The 14,871-nt window shown below is 32.2% G+C and overlaps 1 protein-coding gene across 1 annotated transcript in view; it reads right to left on the minus strand.

Annotated features, from left to right (window-relative positions):
* The window catches only part of CD2AP (CD2 associated protein), a 104,369-nt gene that overhangs the window by 4,623 nt on the left and 84,875 nt on the right, over positions 1-14,871 (minus strand). The window contains exons 12-17 of the mRNA XM_067752745.1: positions 14,403-14,568; positions 13,676-13,818; positions 6,994-7,106; positions 6,157-6,258; positions 4,889-5,058; positions 2,255-2,318 (exon numbers count right to left, since the gene is read on the minus strand). Coding sequence (XP_067608846.1) covers positions 2,255-2,318; positions 4,889-5,058; positions 6,157-6,258; positions 6,994-7,106; positions 13,676-13,818; positions 14,403-14,568 — 758 coding nt within the window. The remainder of the gene's footprint in view (positions 1-2,254; positions 2,319-4,888; positions 5,059-6,156; positions 6,259-6,993; positions 7,107-13,675; positions 13,819-14,402; positions 14,569-14,871) is intronic.

Raw genomic sequence — 14,871 nt, forward strand, 5'->3', positions numbered from 1 at the left:
CTCTTTCCATGATTTTTATGACAAATTAAGTCATATATACAAATTTAGTATTGTATTAGTTCCTCTTGCTAACCTTATTCCTTTATTTTCATATATGAATATGTGTTACGTATAAAATATAAGGAATGAAAGTCAAAAAACATTTGTTTTTAATTTTTCAATTTCTACCATGTTGCACACTGGGAATTTAACATATATTTAGAAGATATATTTTTCATATCTATCTTCTAACATTTATTAGTTTGACAAAAATTTGTTAGCAATCTAATATGTATATAGCACTGTGCTAGGAGCTATGGGCAAAGATGAAACAGAAAAAGGTCCCACCTCCAACAGTATAGAAGATGGGCAAAATAAGTACATAATGTGAATAGTGATATGACAGAAAATTATTACTTATTCATCTCTTACAAAACTAAACATGAATTTGAAATAAGAAAAACTGCTTTTAATCAGAAGACTGGTGGCCAACTCAGTGAATGTGATTGAGCAGGGCCTTGAGAATCTACAGAACTTGGGCATGATAAGTGAGACAAAAGGAAAATCCATGAAAATATAGTAAGAGTAAAAATTCAGACAAATTAACTGTAAGGGACAATTGAGGATTAGTAAGTGAGGAAAGAAAGATAAACGAGGACCAGGACATAAGAGACCCCATTTGCCAAGTCAAGAAGTTTGAACTTCATTCAGCAAGTAATAGAAAGTTTTCGAAAGTACTGAGCAAGGGAAGACAAGATAAGAATGAGAGAAACAACAAGCTAAACAGAAGATAAGAGCATGAGAAAAGGACAGAAACAGTGAGAATAAAGAGAAAATGGTTAGGGAGTACAGCCAGTAGGCCTAAAAGTTAGTGGAATTAGAAGAGACGGAAGTCCCACATCTGCATGACTAGAAGCGCAACAAACTTTCAACACAAACAGAAAATCAGAATCTGAAAAGAAGGTGCTACATGTGACAGGGGACATGCTAAGTCTAAGTTCACAGTGGAACATCCAGGGAGTCTAATAGCTGGAAACTCAGGACAGAAGCTGGGAAAAGAAGAACTAGATTTCAATGGCAAATGCACCAGAGCTAATTATGATACTCCTGGACACAGGTGAGCCAAGAGTGAATGCACAGAGAAGAGGCCTAAGCACAACACTGAAGGAACACCTCACTTAGGTGAGGAGAGATGGAGAAGTCAGACAGAAGAATGCAGGGTCACATACACCAAGACATACTTTGAAAAGGTGGTGATGGTAAAAATGTGAAGTGCTGTAGAAACCGAAGAGACATAGGAGTTGCCATCAGTAAACCCAAAATGCAAGGGGTTCAGGACTGAACTAAAAGTGAAGAATTAGTGACTGTAAATGTATGCTTTTCTTGTTTTTTGTCTGTTTGTTTTGTTTTGTTTTCTTTTTTGCAACAAATGAACTGCAAATGAAAAGAGAATACAGATCAAGAGGGCAGCTAGACCTAAAAGGGGGCTTTTTATTTTTTGAATAAAGGGGAAAATTGAGTATTTTCAGGGAAAGAAAGGAGAGTGCCAATAAAGGTTATGTGTCAGATATAAGAGTAAAAATGGAGTTCTGATAATCTGCCAAATACCTTCACACATATTATCTCAACAACTAAAGCTAAACGAGGGTAAGTGACTTCCTGGTTCAAATGGTGTAACTTAATCCCTAAGAGCAAAGGTTCTGGAGTCTGGCTGCTTCTATTAAAAATGTTAGCTCCACTGCTGACTTAATCATTCCAAACCCTAGTTTCCTCACTCTGAAACTGTCAGTCATCAGCAGAGAGTGAAGATGATGACGTTAGCTACAAAGTAAACTCAATTCAGTGAGAAATTAAAGTCAGCAAATCTATAGCCATCCCAGTACCATCACCACCCCTGCCCCCAGGCAAAAAAAAGAAAAAAAAAGTTTAACTGTGAAGAAAAGAGAACTATAGCTCAAGAAAGGAGTGTTTAGTGCAAAAGATCTAAAACTAGACACCTTTAAGAGGCAAGAACCATGTTTGCTTTATTCATGAGTGTATATACCTTGTGCCCCATGTCTATGAGAGTGAGTGCTCAAAAAACATTTGCCGAATGAATGAATGGAATGTGGCAGGGAGTCAACAAGAGATTAATTAAATGGCGACCAAGCTGTAGGGAGTGTCCAACTAAAGCAGGATAGCATAATTTGTAGCGGAACCAATCACCCAGTTGGGTTGGAAAAAACATGTCTAGTTTATGCTGACTACAATCTCAATGCTGGAAGAAATGAATTACCTCTAGATTACTTCTCATTGCCTTCTCTTCTTCCAAATCTTTTCGTAGTTTTTCCAGTTCTTTCCTAAAAACAAAGTATTTATTACTGTTAAGTCTTCCGATTAAACAATATACATTTGACTAAGGTTAATAGGATCTGTTGCCTGATATCCCAGAACATAGGGAAAACTTTGAAAGGAAACAGCCATATTGACTGAGAAAAAATTCAAATTCTCTAGTTGAAATGATTCAATACAATAGTTAAAAAACACAGCAAAATCATGGCAAACTTGAGATAAAGAAATTTTTAAGTGAATACAGGTAATTTTCCATATTCAGTTATCATTCATTTCCAAGGCAGGACACACAGCCCAAATAATTTGGGAAAATGAATGTGAAAATATGTCACAATGCAAGGCAAATTATAATTTTTAATACAATAACCTGGACTTTACATACCCTTCTCTGTTTTTTTTTAATTAACTATTACATTAAAATCCAAATCAATAAACAAAAAACTGCAGCCAACAATCCCTCTTCTGTAACTCATGTTTTCATTTTTCTAGGTTCCTTGTATATTTTTATATAGTCATTTTCCCCTCCATTTCATTTTCTAAGAGGAACTCAAGACTTTTAAAATACTCTTTGGAAAGAATTCTAAAATATCTGATAAATAATATATGTAAGTCATTAATATTTTTATTCATTCTACAGCTTATTTAAGAGCACCTATGGGCAATTTGTATGTGGATTTATTCTTTCAATATAGCACACTTGGTATCAAAAATGCAAAATGTCAAAATTAACAAATCAGATTGTTCTCTAACTGGTACCTGAGAGGTGCTCAATAAATATTTACTAGATAAATGAACTTATAGTTTATAATGTGCTTACTGCAGAAACTGTGGATAAATTTGCCAAACCTAAACCAAGGTAAACTGAAGAATTCAAGAAATATCATGTATCAAATTTCCTCTCTATATATGATATAAATGTGTATAATATATGTTTTCTAAGTAGGCGTTCAAGATAACTTTATGTTTCTATCTAAGAGATATTTGTAGAAGTGCTCTGCAAACTATAAATACATCATGTTGTTAATCTCAATATTTTTTTAAATAAATAATCCAATGTCAACAAAGAATTGGAGGAGAAACAGTGAATTCAAAATCAGTGGTAACACGGTCTCTGGCGATGAGTATTATACCAGATTCCATATTCCATGAGATACTCTTAGAGGCCAGAGAAGAAGCTGGAGTAGGGGAGGAGCACCTGAACCCTCACCCTCAGTTTAGTTAGATTAGCTGATCTTTGATCTATTTTACCTACTGGGCTTTTGTGGAAGTATGTTTAAAATGCTAACACATTTTAAAATTCACATAATAATGTTTATAAGAAAAGATCTCTAAATCAATAGAAGATCCAAGTTTGAGTTCTAGCTCTACCACTTAAGAGCTGTGTGATCTTACATAATTACCTTTACCTCTCTAAACCTTTATTTCTTCATTTAAAAGAAGGGAGGGGACTATAGCAGGTGATCTTTTAAATTTATTTTAGCTCTAAAAAGTCCCTAACTTTTACTTAGGCATGCCTCACCATATACCATTATCAAAAACTTTCAGTTAAGAGAAAGGCCTTACAAATCACCTATCCCAACCCATTTGTTTTATAAATATCCAACTCAACCCCAGCAGAAACAGTGATCAAAGTCCTCTGAGAAGAAAACCAAATGTATATATAGATACACCACAGATCCAAAATAAAATGGCTTTTCCTAATACTTTTAAGACTAATTAACCCATCTTTGACATTTCTAGCCTCAAATTATGTGTTTAAGGTTCATCTATGATATAACATGTATTAGTATTTCATTTCTTTTTACGGCTGAATAACATTCCATTGTATGGATGTACCACATCTTGTTTATCTATTCATCAGTTGATGGACAGTTGGATTGTTTGAACTTTTTGGCTATTATGAATAATACTATAAACATCTGTGTACAAGTTTTTGTTTGAACATTTGTTTTCAATTCTCTTGGGCAGTACTATACCTTGGCGAGGAATTGCTGGGTCATATGAGAACATGAGATTTAACTTTTGGAGTAACTGCCAGACTGTTTTCCAGAGTAGCTGTACCATTTTACATGCCCACCAGCAAGGCACAAGGGTTCCAATTTCTCACATCCTTGCCAACACTTGTATTGTTCATATTTTTTATTATAGCCATCCTAGTGGGTGCGAAGTAGTACTTCATTGTGGTTTTGATTTGCATGTGTTAATGACTAATGATGTTGAACATCTTTTCGTGTGCCTATTAGCCATTTTTCTATAATCAAGCTACTAGAACCAATTCTATAATCGAGCTACTACTTTCTGATTTACCTGGTTTGCCTTTTTCATAATTGGGCTGGGTTTTCTTATCCAAGCTTTCCAATTCCTAATTAGAATAACTAGAATTAATAGAGTTTCTAATTATTATGTTTTCTAATTCAAGCTTTTTTGCCTAGAGAGACACTATCAATAAAAATTTCTTTGAAAACAAACTTGCTCATACTAGAAACTTGGCAGATTACTTCTTTACTTGATATAATTTGAAAGAATTCTTTACACATGTGTTAAGTAGTGCTCAAAGAAGAAAATAAGGGCTACTTACCCATGATCCTTTTTTAGTGCTTCCACAACACACAGCAATTCAACAATCTGAGCTTTAAGTTCATCCAAAGAATTTTCTGTTTCTAGCTTAGCTTTGATTTCTAATGGAGTTAGAAAAGCAGCTGTATTTGGTTTAGAAGCACTTGAAGGTGTTGAAAGGTAAACAGACGGCTGAAAACATATAATAAACAGAAAATTTGTATTTACATTTAATATTACATTATAAATTCAAAAGATTTTTACTGCAAGGAGATAAATAACTGAAGTAATACTTCCAAGATAAATAAAAAACTTGAAAATCCAAAAAGCAGTTTGACGTTCATAAATGGAAAAACCACTAAACGACCAAAGAATAAACTTGTAATTACTAAGGGTTTTTGTGAGAAATGTCACGGGCTTTATTTAAAAAAAAAAAAAGAGAGAAAAGAAGATCCATTAGATTTATCTTATGGTTTACCTAGTGGAACATCTAGAAGCAAGAATATAAAAGCATTATTAAGGTACTGCTTTGATCCTTCATATTAAATAGTTATTATTTAGGATATCCAGAGAGCTCCAATTAAAAGCGATTATGAAGGATTTAGTAAGTCCATAGAAGAGGCATTAAAATGGATCCATGGCCTGACATTCTTTTACCATTTCACTTAGGTAACAGCAAGTAAAATTTCAATAGACTGCTAACAGCTGAGAGAATTCAGATTAAGTGTATCTGATAAAATGAATAGCAGTCAAATGCCTTGAAATGAATTTGAGGAACAGGCATGATCTTCTCAAATATAAGATGTGTGTCAGTTGTGGTAATACTATCTTAAATTAAAATGGCAAGGGCTTAGCAAAGACTCTTAACACCACGTAATAGACGGAAGAATCCATGTATTCTACCATTCATTCCAGTGTGTATTCAGTGCTTATTATGGTGCCAAGCACCAAGTTACATAAGGAGTAAAAGAGTGATGGCTTCTGCCTAAGGAGTGCATGTTTAACGGGAAATGAAACAAATATATATAGATCTATGCCTTAAAAAATATGAAACATGTAACATTTGTATTACTCATTTAAAATAATGTGACTCTCCTAAAAAAGATCTACAGAGAATAATGTAACTTAAGTTTAACAGTAATTATTTAATTTTATTTAGTTTTAGTAGGAATTATTTTATTTCCTGGCAGAAGAAATAATTCTTCCTGAAGGACATGTTAAATTCCACAATTTTGATGTTCACAAAGAACGCTACAAATTATACAAACCTTAGACCAAAATGCACCTTACCTTTGGAGAGTAGCATGAATCCTTCTTAAATTCAGATGGCTTTAGGTTGGCACTATCATCTTCTTTTGGTAACTTCAGGATTTTTTCTGGGCTTTGAGTTGGCTGAATGATTTTTTTTTTAAATCAAGAAACAGAAAACACCAAAGAAAGAAAAGGCAGTAAGCATCTAGATAATAAAGTAAGTAACTTTTATCACTGTTTTCAGCAGATACTGTTCCAGATATTCCATTATTGTTAACAGGATTTTACATAATTTCATGCTGAATAACACACTTGCATATCTTGAGGGCGGAAAAACAGCTTGCCTATTATCAACAAAAATTTTCCCTACTTAGGTAATTTAAAAGCACAATAGTACTTAAGAGCTAATGTATTAACACTGAAGTACTACCAGTATCCCAGGCAATATACTGAGAGCATAAAAAGAAGTTGCACATTTAGAGACCAGGATTAGTACTACAAAAAAACACTGACTATTTCAGGGGGAAAAAAAATGTTCTCATTCTTTCTTGAAGTGAATATGTACAACTCAATTCTAATTACTGCTTTTGGACAAGTATATTGCACAGGTCCCCTGTCCCCTCTCGACACTGTGCTCTGTGGTTATGGTCTTAGGACAACTCTGCTTCTGATTCTGTAACTTTCCATTCCACGTCCTGTGGAAATGAACAGGTCTCTTCCCCATATCTCTTAAATACAACCCTTGGCCACTTGAGTATAGTTACCTTCCTGATTTTTAAACTTCAGTGGAGCTATAAATCCTCCCTCATTCTTATCTTCAGAAGGACTCTGGATTTACTAAATTCTCTGTGTTTCATAATACTAAATGTAACTCACAGAATGTCCACCATTGAAGCGGCCAGGCAATCTTCTTCCAGGCATCTTCGGTCTATTTGCAGTGAGATGTAGCAAGTTTTCTGATGAAGCTATGTCATCAAAATTTACAAGATCTGGAGAAGAAAAGTAAACATATCTATTAAGAGATAACTGCACATTTTAAAAGGCAAAAAAGAACGTCTCTGATTTTTAACAAACTATAAAATTAAAAAGAACACCACCAAGACTCACAAGTTGACCTGTGCTTTTCATATGCATTTGGAAAACAACACTCACCCTCAAAAACTAACATCCTCTTTACCTGATACATTTTATATATTAACAATATAAAGTTCATGTTTTTAACAGAGACTTAGACCTCAACAAAAGTTCTTACTGCAAGATATAAATCTGTACCACAAGTTGTAGTAGTATGAAAAAGCAGTCATCTTAAGTTCTTGCTTATAAAAAAAAACATGATCTACTTCTTCAACTCAGAATTAATTACAACATAACAAAAAACTAACTTACGAAATGTGTTTTAAAGTTCAAGTAATATCCTAATATTAAAATTTTTTAAACTCAATTTTATCTGGGACCCTGCTGCTTTCCAATTGCATTTCTTAATGTAAAGTGAAAGTGTAATTTAATGTGTCTTCATATATGTATGTACATAGTATACTGTAGCTGGGACTCGACCTGTTTATAGTTCACTGTACTTCTGCTTAGACATTATCATGTGTAGGAATCAGACCATAGTTATAAATCTAAGGCAAATCAGATACCAAGGGAAAATGCTACATAAATCATCCATTTGCTTCCCCACCATCAAAGGCTGGTTGACCTTTGATCCAGTAACTTGAGTTTAAGGACAAATCTAGGTAATTTCTATCTCTGAAACAATAGTATATAATACCTTCCCTTTTTCTAGATGGTCCAGAAAACCTTGCTGAAGGAGTTGGTCTTTAATTTTGAAGCCCAGATATCTATAAGTGGTAATAAGAACCCTAAGGTTAATTCCTGGCACTTCCACTATCATTATAATTTTCCTTTGGCCCAGGTTCCAAACTAAGATTATTAATCACAGTCAACATGCCGTCACTCATTATGGCAGCAGGTATCTTTTGCCTTGTCTTCCAGGTATGGAATCATTCTTCACGTTGCCATTGCTTGGAAGTTTATAATGCTTTCTGTCAAATATTTAGATGTCCAAACTCAGAGAATTGTTATTTCTTAAAAGAAATCTAAAGATACTTATCATTACTGCCCTTAAAGCTTACTCATCAAATTTCATATTCAAAGTAATTTATTTAGAGAATTTTTTTTAAAGGGATGGAGGACACAAAGGTAACACAGGAAGAGGTTACCACTAACTGGCAATATACATTTTGTAACAACTGTAAGTATTTGTTGACCTCTGTTAATTCTTTTCCATCTTAACATTCTGGGATTACTTTGTATGTTCTATCTTGGATCTAGTCACTAGGCTAATATACCACAACAGGCAATCTAATGGGCTTGGATTAATTTTTGTGTTGAGTTGTTCAATAATTGTCTATAAATAATTATAATATACAACAAACCACAATAAGAAACACAGTGGCTTTAATGGAGAATGCATTATATAATGTGAAAGACCTTGAGCTTAAACATATATTTAAAAGAAAACAATATTTTAAAAGATGTTAAAAATATGCTATAGTTTGAAGGGTTAAAAATTGTTTTTTACATCAATAAATATGTATTGACAACCTACAAAAAAAACCTTGAAAAGTACAGTTCATTTTGGCCTGTGGAGATTATTTTCAAATGCATATTTAAGCAACTTTTAAAAAGAAACAAACAAAAACAAAGGAAGAGATGAAGATAAATTAAAAGGGTAAATAAAAGGAAGATTTACAAAATTATACACCATGCTCATGTAAAAATGTCTTCTGTATGTCCAGTTTTGGGCCACAACACCAAGACAAGTAATTTTACTATTCTAAAACTCTCTCAGGTCCTCCACTAAGTCATTAGGTTAGTAAAATGAAATAGTGCACATTTCTGACTCATGATATACTTGAATGCTTTTAAATTTACCTACGAGTGGTATCAGTGGATTTATATTTTACACACGGCATAAAAGGCATGACAATCACTTAACTCTTGCCATCACATTGTCACTCTGCCAGCCATTTACATGTCTACACATTGCCTAAGACATGGAATTTTAAAATATTAAAATAAATATAAAATTTTGGGAGAAAAAACCTGACTTTTATGGTTGTCAACTAAAATAACCTTGTATCAAAAGAATATTTTAAACTATCAAGAAAAAATTTCCAATATGAATTTCATTTTATTTTAAAATGGAAAACCAAAAGGGTTAGAATAGACAGACAAACACGTACACTTTAGTAAAATTACAAAGAAAAATCAATGTGCACCACCTATTCATATTGACTATATTATTTTTATTTCTTTTATAAATTGTCATCTTACCAAAATGGAGAAAGGTAGGATAATTTCCTGACACGTAAGAAGGGAAACATGGCAAACAGGCTAGGAAACAAAATCTGGAAAGAAAAGTCAAGGATAGGAATGTCTAGAAAAAAGACTAAACCAAAAAAATTATTTTACAAAGCAGGAAAAAGGAACAGTTGTAGAATGAATAGAACCATTTTAATGTTTAGCAGATATTGCAGTTCATCTAAACTTACATTAAGATGTGTATTAGATTTTAGATTTATTCTTTTGTCTTTCAAAAGGAAAAATTATTAGTATTAATTTCAATATACATTAAACTAGAAAGAAGTCTTCTTTAAATTACTCACTGAACACCAAGACAACTTCTAAAAGAATGTTTTAGTACTAAAATTAGAGGTCAGAGTAATAAATCAACATAGTAACAACTCATTGATACAGTTATAACTGAAATTAAACCACCGTTTAGTCAAAGTTTTGGTCCTCAGCACATGATAGTAGTTACAGTAAAAGAGGCAATTTTAATTCTGGTATGGTATAATAGGAAAAAAAATATGCCAAATATTATTTTTAAATATCCCACTATAAAAATACAGTAGTGCCTTAAGTGATACTCTCTATAATGATATTATCAAGGAAATTATTATTAGAAAATAAAAATTTTAATTACTGCTCTTATTTCCCAGGTAAATTCTACCTTTTGGGGTATGGTATTTTGTTTTGTTTTAATACTAGTTTAGATACAGGCTCGCTTTTTATAGTGTCTACCACTCAACAGGTAAACACTGTATTCAAAAAATCTCACCATAATTTCTTTCTGGAAGAAATAAATGAATAAATATTGGGAAATTAATTCAAACAAAATAGATCAATTATTAAATAGAAGTGAAGAGAAAGAATGTTGCCCTATTTAACAATGAAGGTTTTCAGATCAAATAATGTATCTCTAAAAATTTCCTTTAATCCAAGAAGAATTTATCACAAAAGATAATGAAAAAGGATAAGATACTACACTCTAAGAATACTTCATCAACTGTGCTTTCTTAATGAAACAGCTATGTTTCCACTAAGTTTTCTGTCTTGTAGTTTAAAACTAATTGTAAACCAATTTTACTTCCTGGAAAATTTACTATTTTAGAAATACTTAGACTATGTGAACTTTACAATTAACCTGTAGTAGCAATGAAACTATCCTAAACCAATTTTTGATGAAGTGTTGGAAAAAGAGAAAAAAATTAAAACATGGTCTGATAGCTCTGCAATTTGTAGTACTATCTTGTATCATATATGAGAATATTTATGAAAAATCTTAAAAAAATGAAACAAATTGAGTATTCTAGGAATGTTTTTCTTATGAACAAAAAAGACTGTATTTATACACATGAATATATATGTTTATATATGGGTTTGTATACAATCATATCAGAGAGTAACGAAAGGAATTTACATCCTTAATAGATAAGAGCAGAAACAGAGTTAAGAAGTGATTAACAGTAGAGGAGGGGAAGAAGGGAAATTACATTTTATAGCAACTTCCATGTTAGGTTTTCTAATAGGTATCATAGATATGATGGATCATTCAATTGTTAGTTAAGTGAGAAAATAAGCAAAACATGCCAATGACCAATTAGCTAATAATTTAAAACTCACATTTTTTTAACAGCAAATTCTACTATATCATTTCACCTCAAATTATTCTTTTACAAAATAATTAAACTCTAAGGAGATTTTCATGTATGTTTTAAACTTTCTGAAACTTACGTTAAAGGGCTAGTTTCATATGTCATTTAAAAAATTTAAAACTTCAAACTGGGCCATATATGTAAATTAAAACATGCCTCAATCTAACGCCAAATTTGAGGCTGTATCTAATACAGAACACAGTTTTTTTTATAAGGTGCCAACAAAGAAGAGGTAAAACACTTTTATACTACAAGTACTAAGGACATGATATTCTAATTTTAAAAAAAGGAAATAAGGAATTGAGGTTGGAGTTGAGGTTGAGGTTGGAGACATAAGCTACTTGCTATCAGCAGCTATGCCTTTTATCTTAGCGAACTATTTGTGCCCAAAACACTACTGCAAATACACAGCTGCTCAGTAAATATTTGCTACTTAATATGAACTCAATTTCCAAAATTTATATTTTCTGAACTTTATAGGGTGTAAGTGCAGTACACCAAAGGCAGTGTGATAGTGGAAGATATAAAGACTGAAACTTGGAATCAGCTGTTAGTTTTTTGACCGTGTATGTGTCTCGGCACCTCTAAATTACTTCCTTATTTATTTAAACAAAAAAGCAAACTAGAAGTTAGAAATTTTCAAACTCTGTTTCATAAAGCCTCACATTTTTAATGAAGAATAAATAATAGCTATGGCTATAAGACAAGAAATGGGACTAAAATACAAAGGAAAAAGAACTTTTCAACCACCAATAGTCTGACATTGTTACATGGTATTTAGAAATGTACCAAAGGAAATAAAGTTTGCTGGTAATCCTATATAGATAAAGTTTGGAAAAAAAAGTGAAAATTTGTTTTAACTGACTTAAATTATTTTGGTAATTTCCATGACTTTGAGAAAACTAAATAAAGCAAATGTTGAAGAATGATACAAAGTAACAAAAAATACAGAAAAAAAATAATAAGCTCTAAATATTACCCTCTCAGCTCCCAGAGACTCATCAAAATTTAAGACTTCTGATAAATAAAGACTGCAGAATATTGTAGAAATTCAAAAGATAATACCTATGGATTTTTGATATCCAGAGTTAAAAGTGTGTGCTTAAATTTTTTTTCTCTATTACTTTTGAAAACACATTTCTAGCTACATTTTAAATCAAACAGAAAACAGTAAGAACTAATAGAATTACATTTTTTACCAGCAACCTCAATTTAAAAAAAATTAAAGGATATTTTAAAAAAACACGAAGTTTTTTTTTGTTTTTTATTTAACTAACAGTAAATTAGAACAATTTTCACCAAAAACATACTGAATATATTTGAGTGACTGTCTCTAAAATACAATCAACATCTCAATTTCCAGAAATTATTGATGACTATGGCTTCATCCAGATCAGGTAGGCTCCAAATACATGATGAAAGATCTATAAGACATTCCAATTAAAAAACTGAAGGAGACTATGCTTAGGTTAGAGCTTTTGTACTGACAAACTAAAGAGAACGAAGAAAAAAATCACCTAAAAAATTTGAAAGGTAATACGTAGCACATTTTACAATAGAGTGACAAAAAAAATCTTAGTGTAACTGGCCTTCAAGTTTAAATATAAAGAACTGTTAACTTGAAGCTAAAAAGTACGTTGACATTAATTTTTTTTTAAAGAAAATCACAGAGAACTTTATATAAAGGGGATTTAAAGAGTTCTCTTCTGGTTTACATGATCTTGAACACTTGCTGTGTCTTTAGCTTACTTTGTTTAGATGCAAAATAGGGGAAAATGGCATCTACCTCTTAGAGTCAGTGTTAAAATAAGAATATATATGAGAAAATGCTTTTAAAATGTTAAAAAACTAAAAACGAATGCAAAGTGCTATAAAATAAGCATTACCACAAAGTAATGATGGTGCAATGCCTTTAACAGTGAGACCTTGTATCAAGACTTCTCTGAAGCAAAAAAAAAGAGACTTTTCTGTTTCAAGTATTCCATTTTACAACTGAGAAGTATAAAAAACCAGGAGACAAAGATGATTAATGGGCTGAAAAATCAGTCCTAAAACTTAAGGAATTAATATTTAGCTAAAGAAGTAAAGCCTGCTGAGATAGACAGATATATACAGAGAGAGAGAGTCATAAGAAAGCCTATTTTCCAGAATTGGAAACAAAAGTATCTTCAGATTTAAGTGGGAAAATAAAAATAGTCTTCTTAAATATAATCTAGTGTTGGCACTGAAAGTCTATGTCACTCACATCTGCTTAAGTTAGATGGTATGGACATTCCATTATAAAGGGATAGAATGATAAATGACTGATCTTTTAATATCCATCTCAGTTCTCTGACCAGTGAGAAAGTTTATGTGAACCATAAATACCTTGCCCATTTATATTCTTTCAGTTTCATTTTTCTATTTCAACTTCAGAGATTTTTAAAAATTTTAATAAATTTCCACTGTATCTATCCACACACAAATTACATACACAACTTTCTTATTTTAAATAGTTTCTGAAAACTACATTTGCAACTTCTTTTTATGCACCACCTTTCCACATGTTAACTTACCTGTTTCTTTAGAGCTTCTAACTGTAAATGTATCTAGGTCTACTGATTTTGGTCTAAGTGGTAACTGTTCAGAATCTAGCTTTGGTTTTGATACTGGCTCAGTTTCAAATTTTGATAAAATGGTAGAAACGTCTCCATTAATCCTAAAATGAGAAAAATCAAACACATGCAAAAATCATTTGTATGTAAAGCATGACCATCTTTTAACACTGTGATTTAATGACACTAAAGAGGGACTTCCCTGGTGGTCCAGTGGTTAAGACTCCACACTCCCAGTGCAGGGGGCCCGGGTTCGATCCCTGGTCAGGGAGCTAGATCCCACATGCTGCAACTAAGAGCCTGCATGCCGCCACTAAAAGATCCCACATGCCGCAACTAAGACCTGGCACAGCCAAATAAATAAATAATTTTTAAAAATAATAATAATGACACTAAAGATGTTATACGATAATACTGATTTTCTTTCTTGTCTATAAAATTATTTCCATAAACATAAACCTCTACCCTAAGACCAATCATAATAAAATAAGAAATGTAAAACAGCTTAACATGAGTATATTCACCTAGCATGAATATAAGATTAACATTTAACACAGATTACAGTCTCTACAAAAAATACGAAAAGCAAATACTTTAAAAATTACTTTGACATTTAGAAAGGCAGTAGGGCCAATTATGTCAAAGGCAGGTAAATCAATAAACTAACTTCAAATTAGATAAAACTTACTTGGCTACAGGAGGTGGTGGAGGAACCGGTTTTTCAGGTCGCTTTGGGTACACTGTTCCAGGAGATCGCAGTAAATTATTGGCTTTGGCGGGTGGAGTAGGCTTCTTGGGTGGGACTTGTGGAGCAGCTGGTTTAGAAGGCTTCTGTTCCAGCACTGACTTTTCATCTGATTATTTAAAAATATTTACTAGGTTACTAACAATCAGAACTGTTTAGGTTTTCCTATTTCTTAAAGCTAACGTCAGGCTGGAAAGGTGTGAAACAGAAAGAGGCGCTATTCGTGTATATGTGCACTGTTTTAAAATTATAATTTAATAATCCTAACTATCCTTTAAAAAAAACTCTACTTTGGTGGGAAGGAGGACCACTAATAAGCTTCTGATCAACAAATAATGCCTGCTTCTTACTGTCCTCCCACCACCCTTTGCTTTTAGGGCTGGTATTCTACTCAAATATAATCATGTATGAT

This window comes from Pseudorca crassidens, chromosome 10, assembly GCF_039906515.1.
Source record: "Pseudorca crassidens isolate mPseCra1 chromosome 10, mPseCra1.hap1, whole genome shotgun sequence".
Lineage (NCBI taxonomy): Eukaryota > Metazoa > Chordata > Mammalia > Artiodactyla > Delphinidae > Pseudorca > Pseudorca crassidens.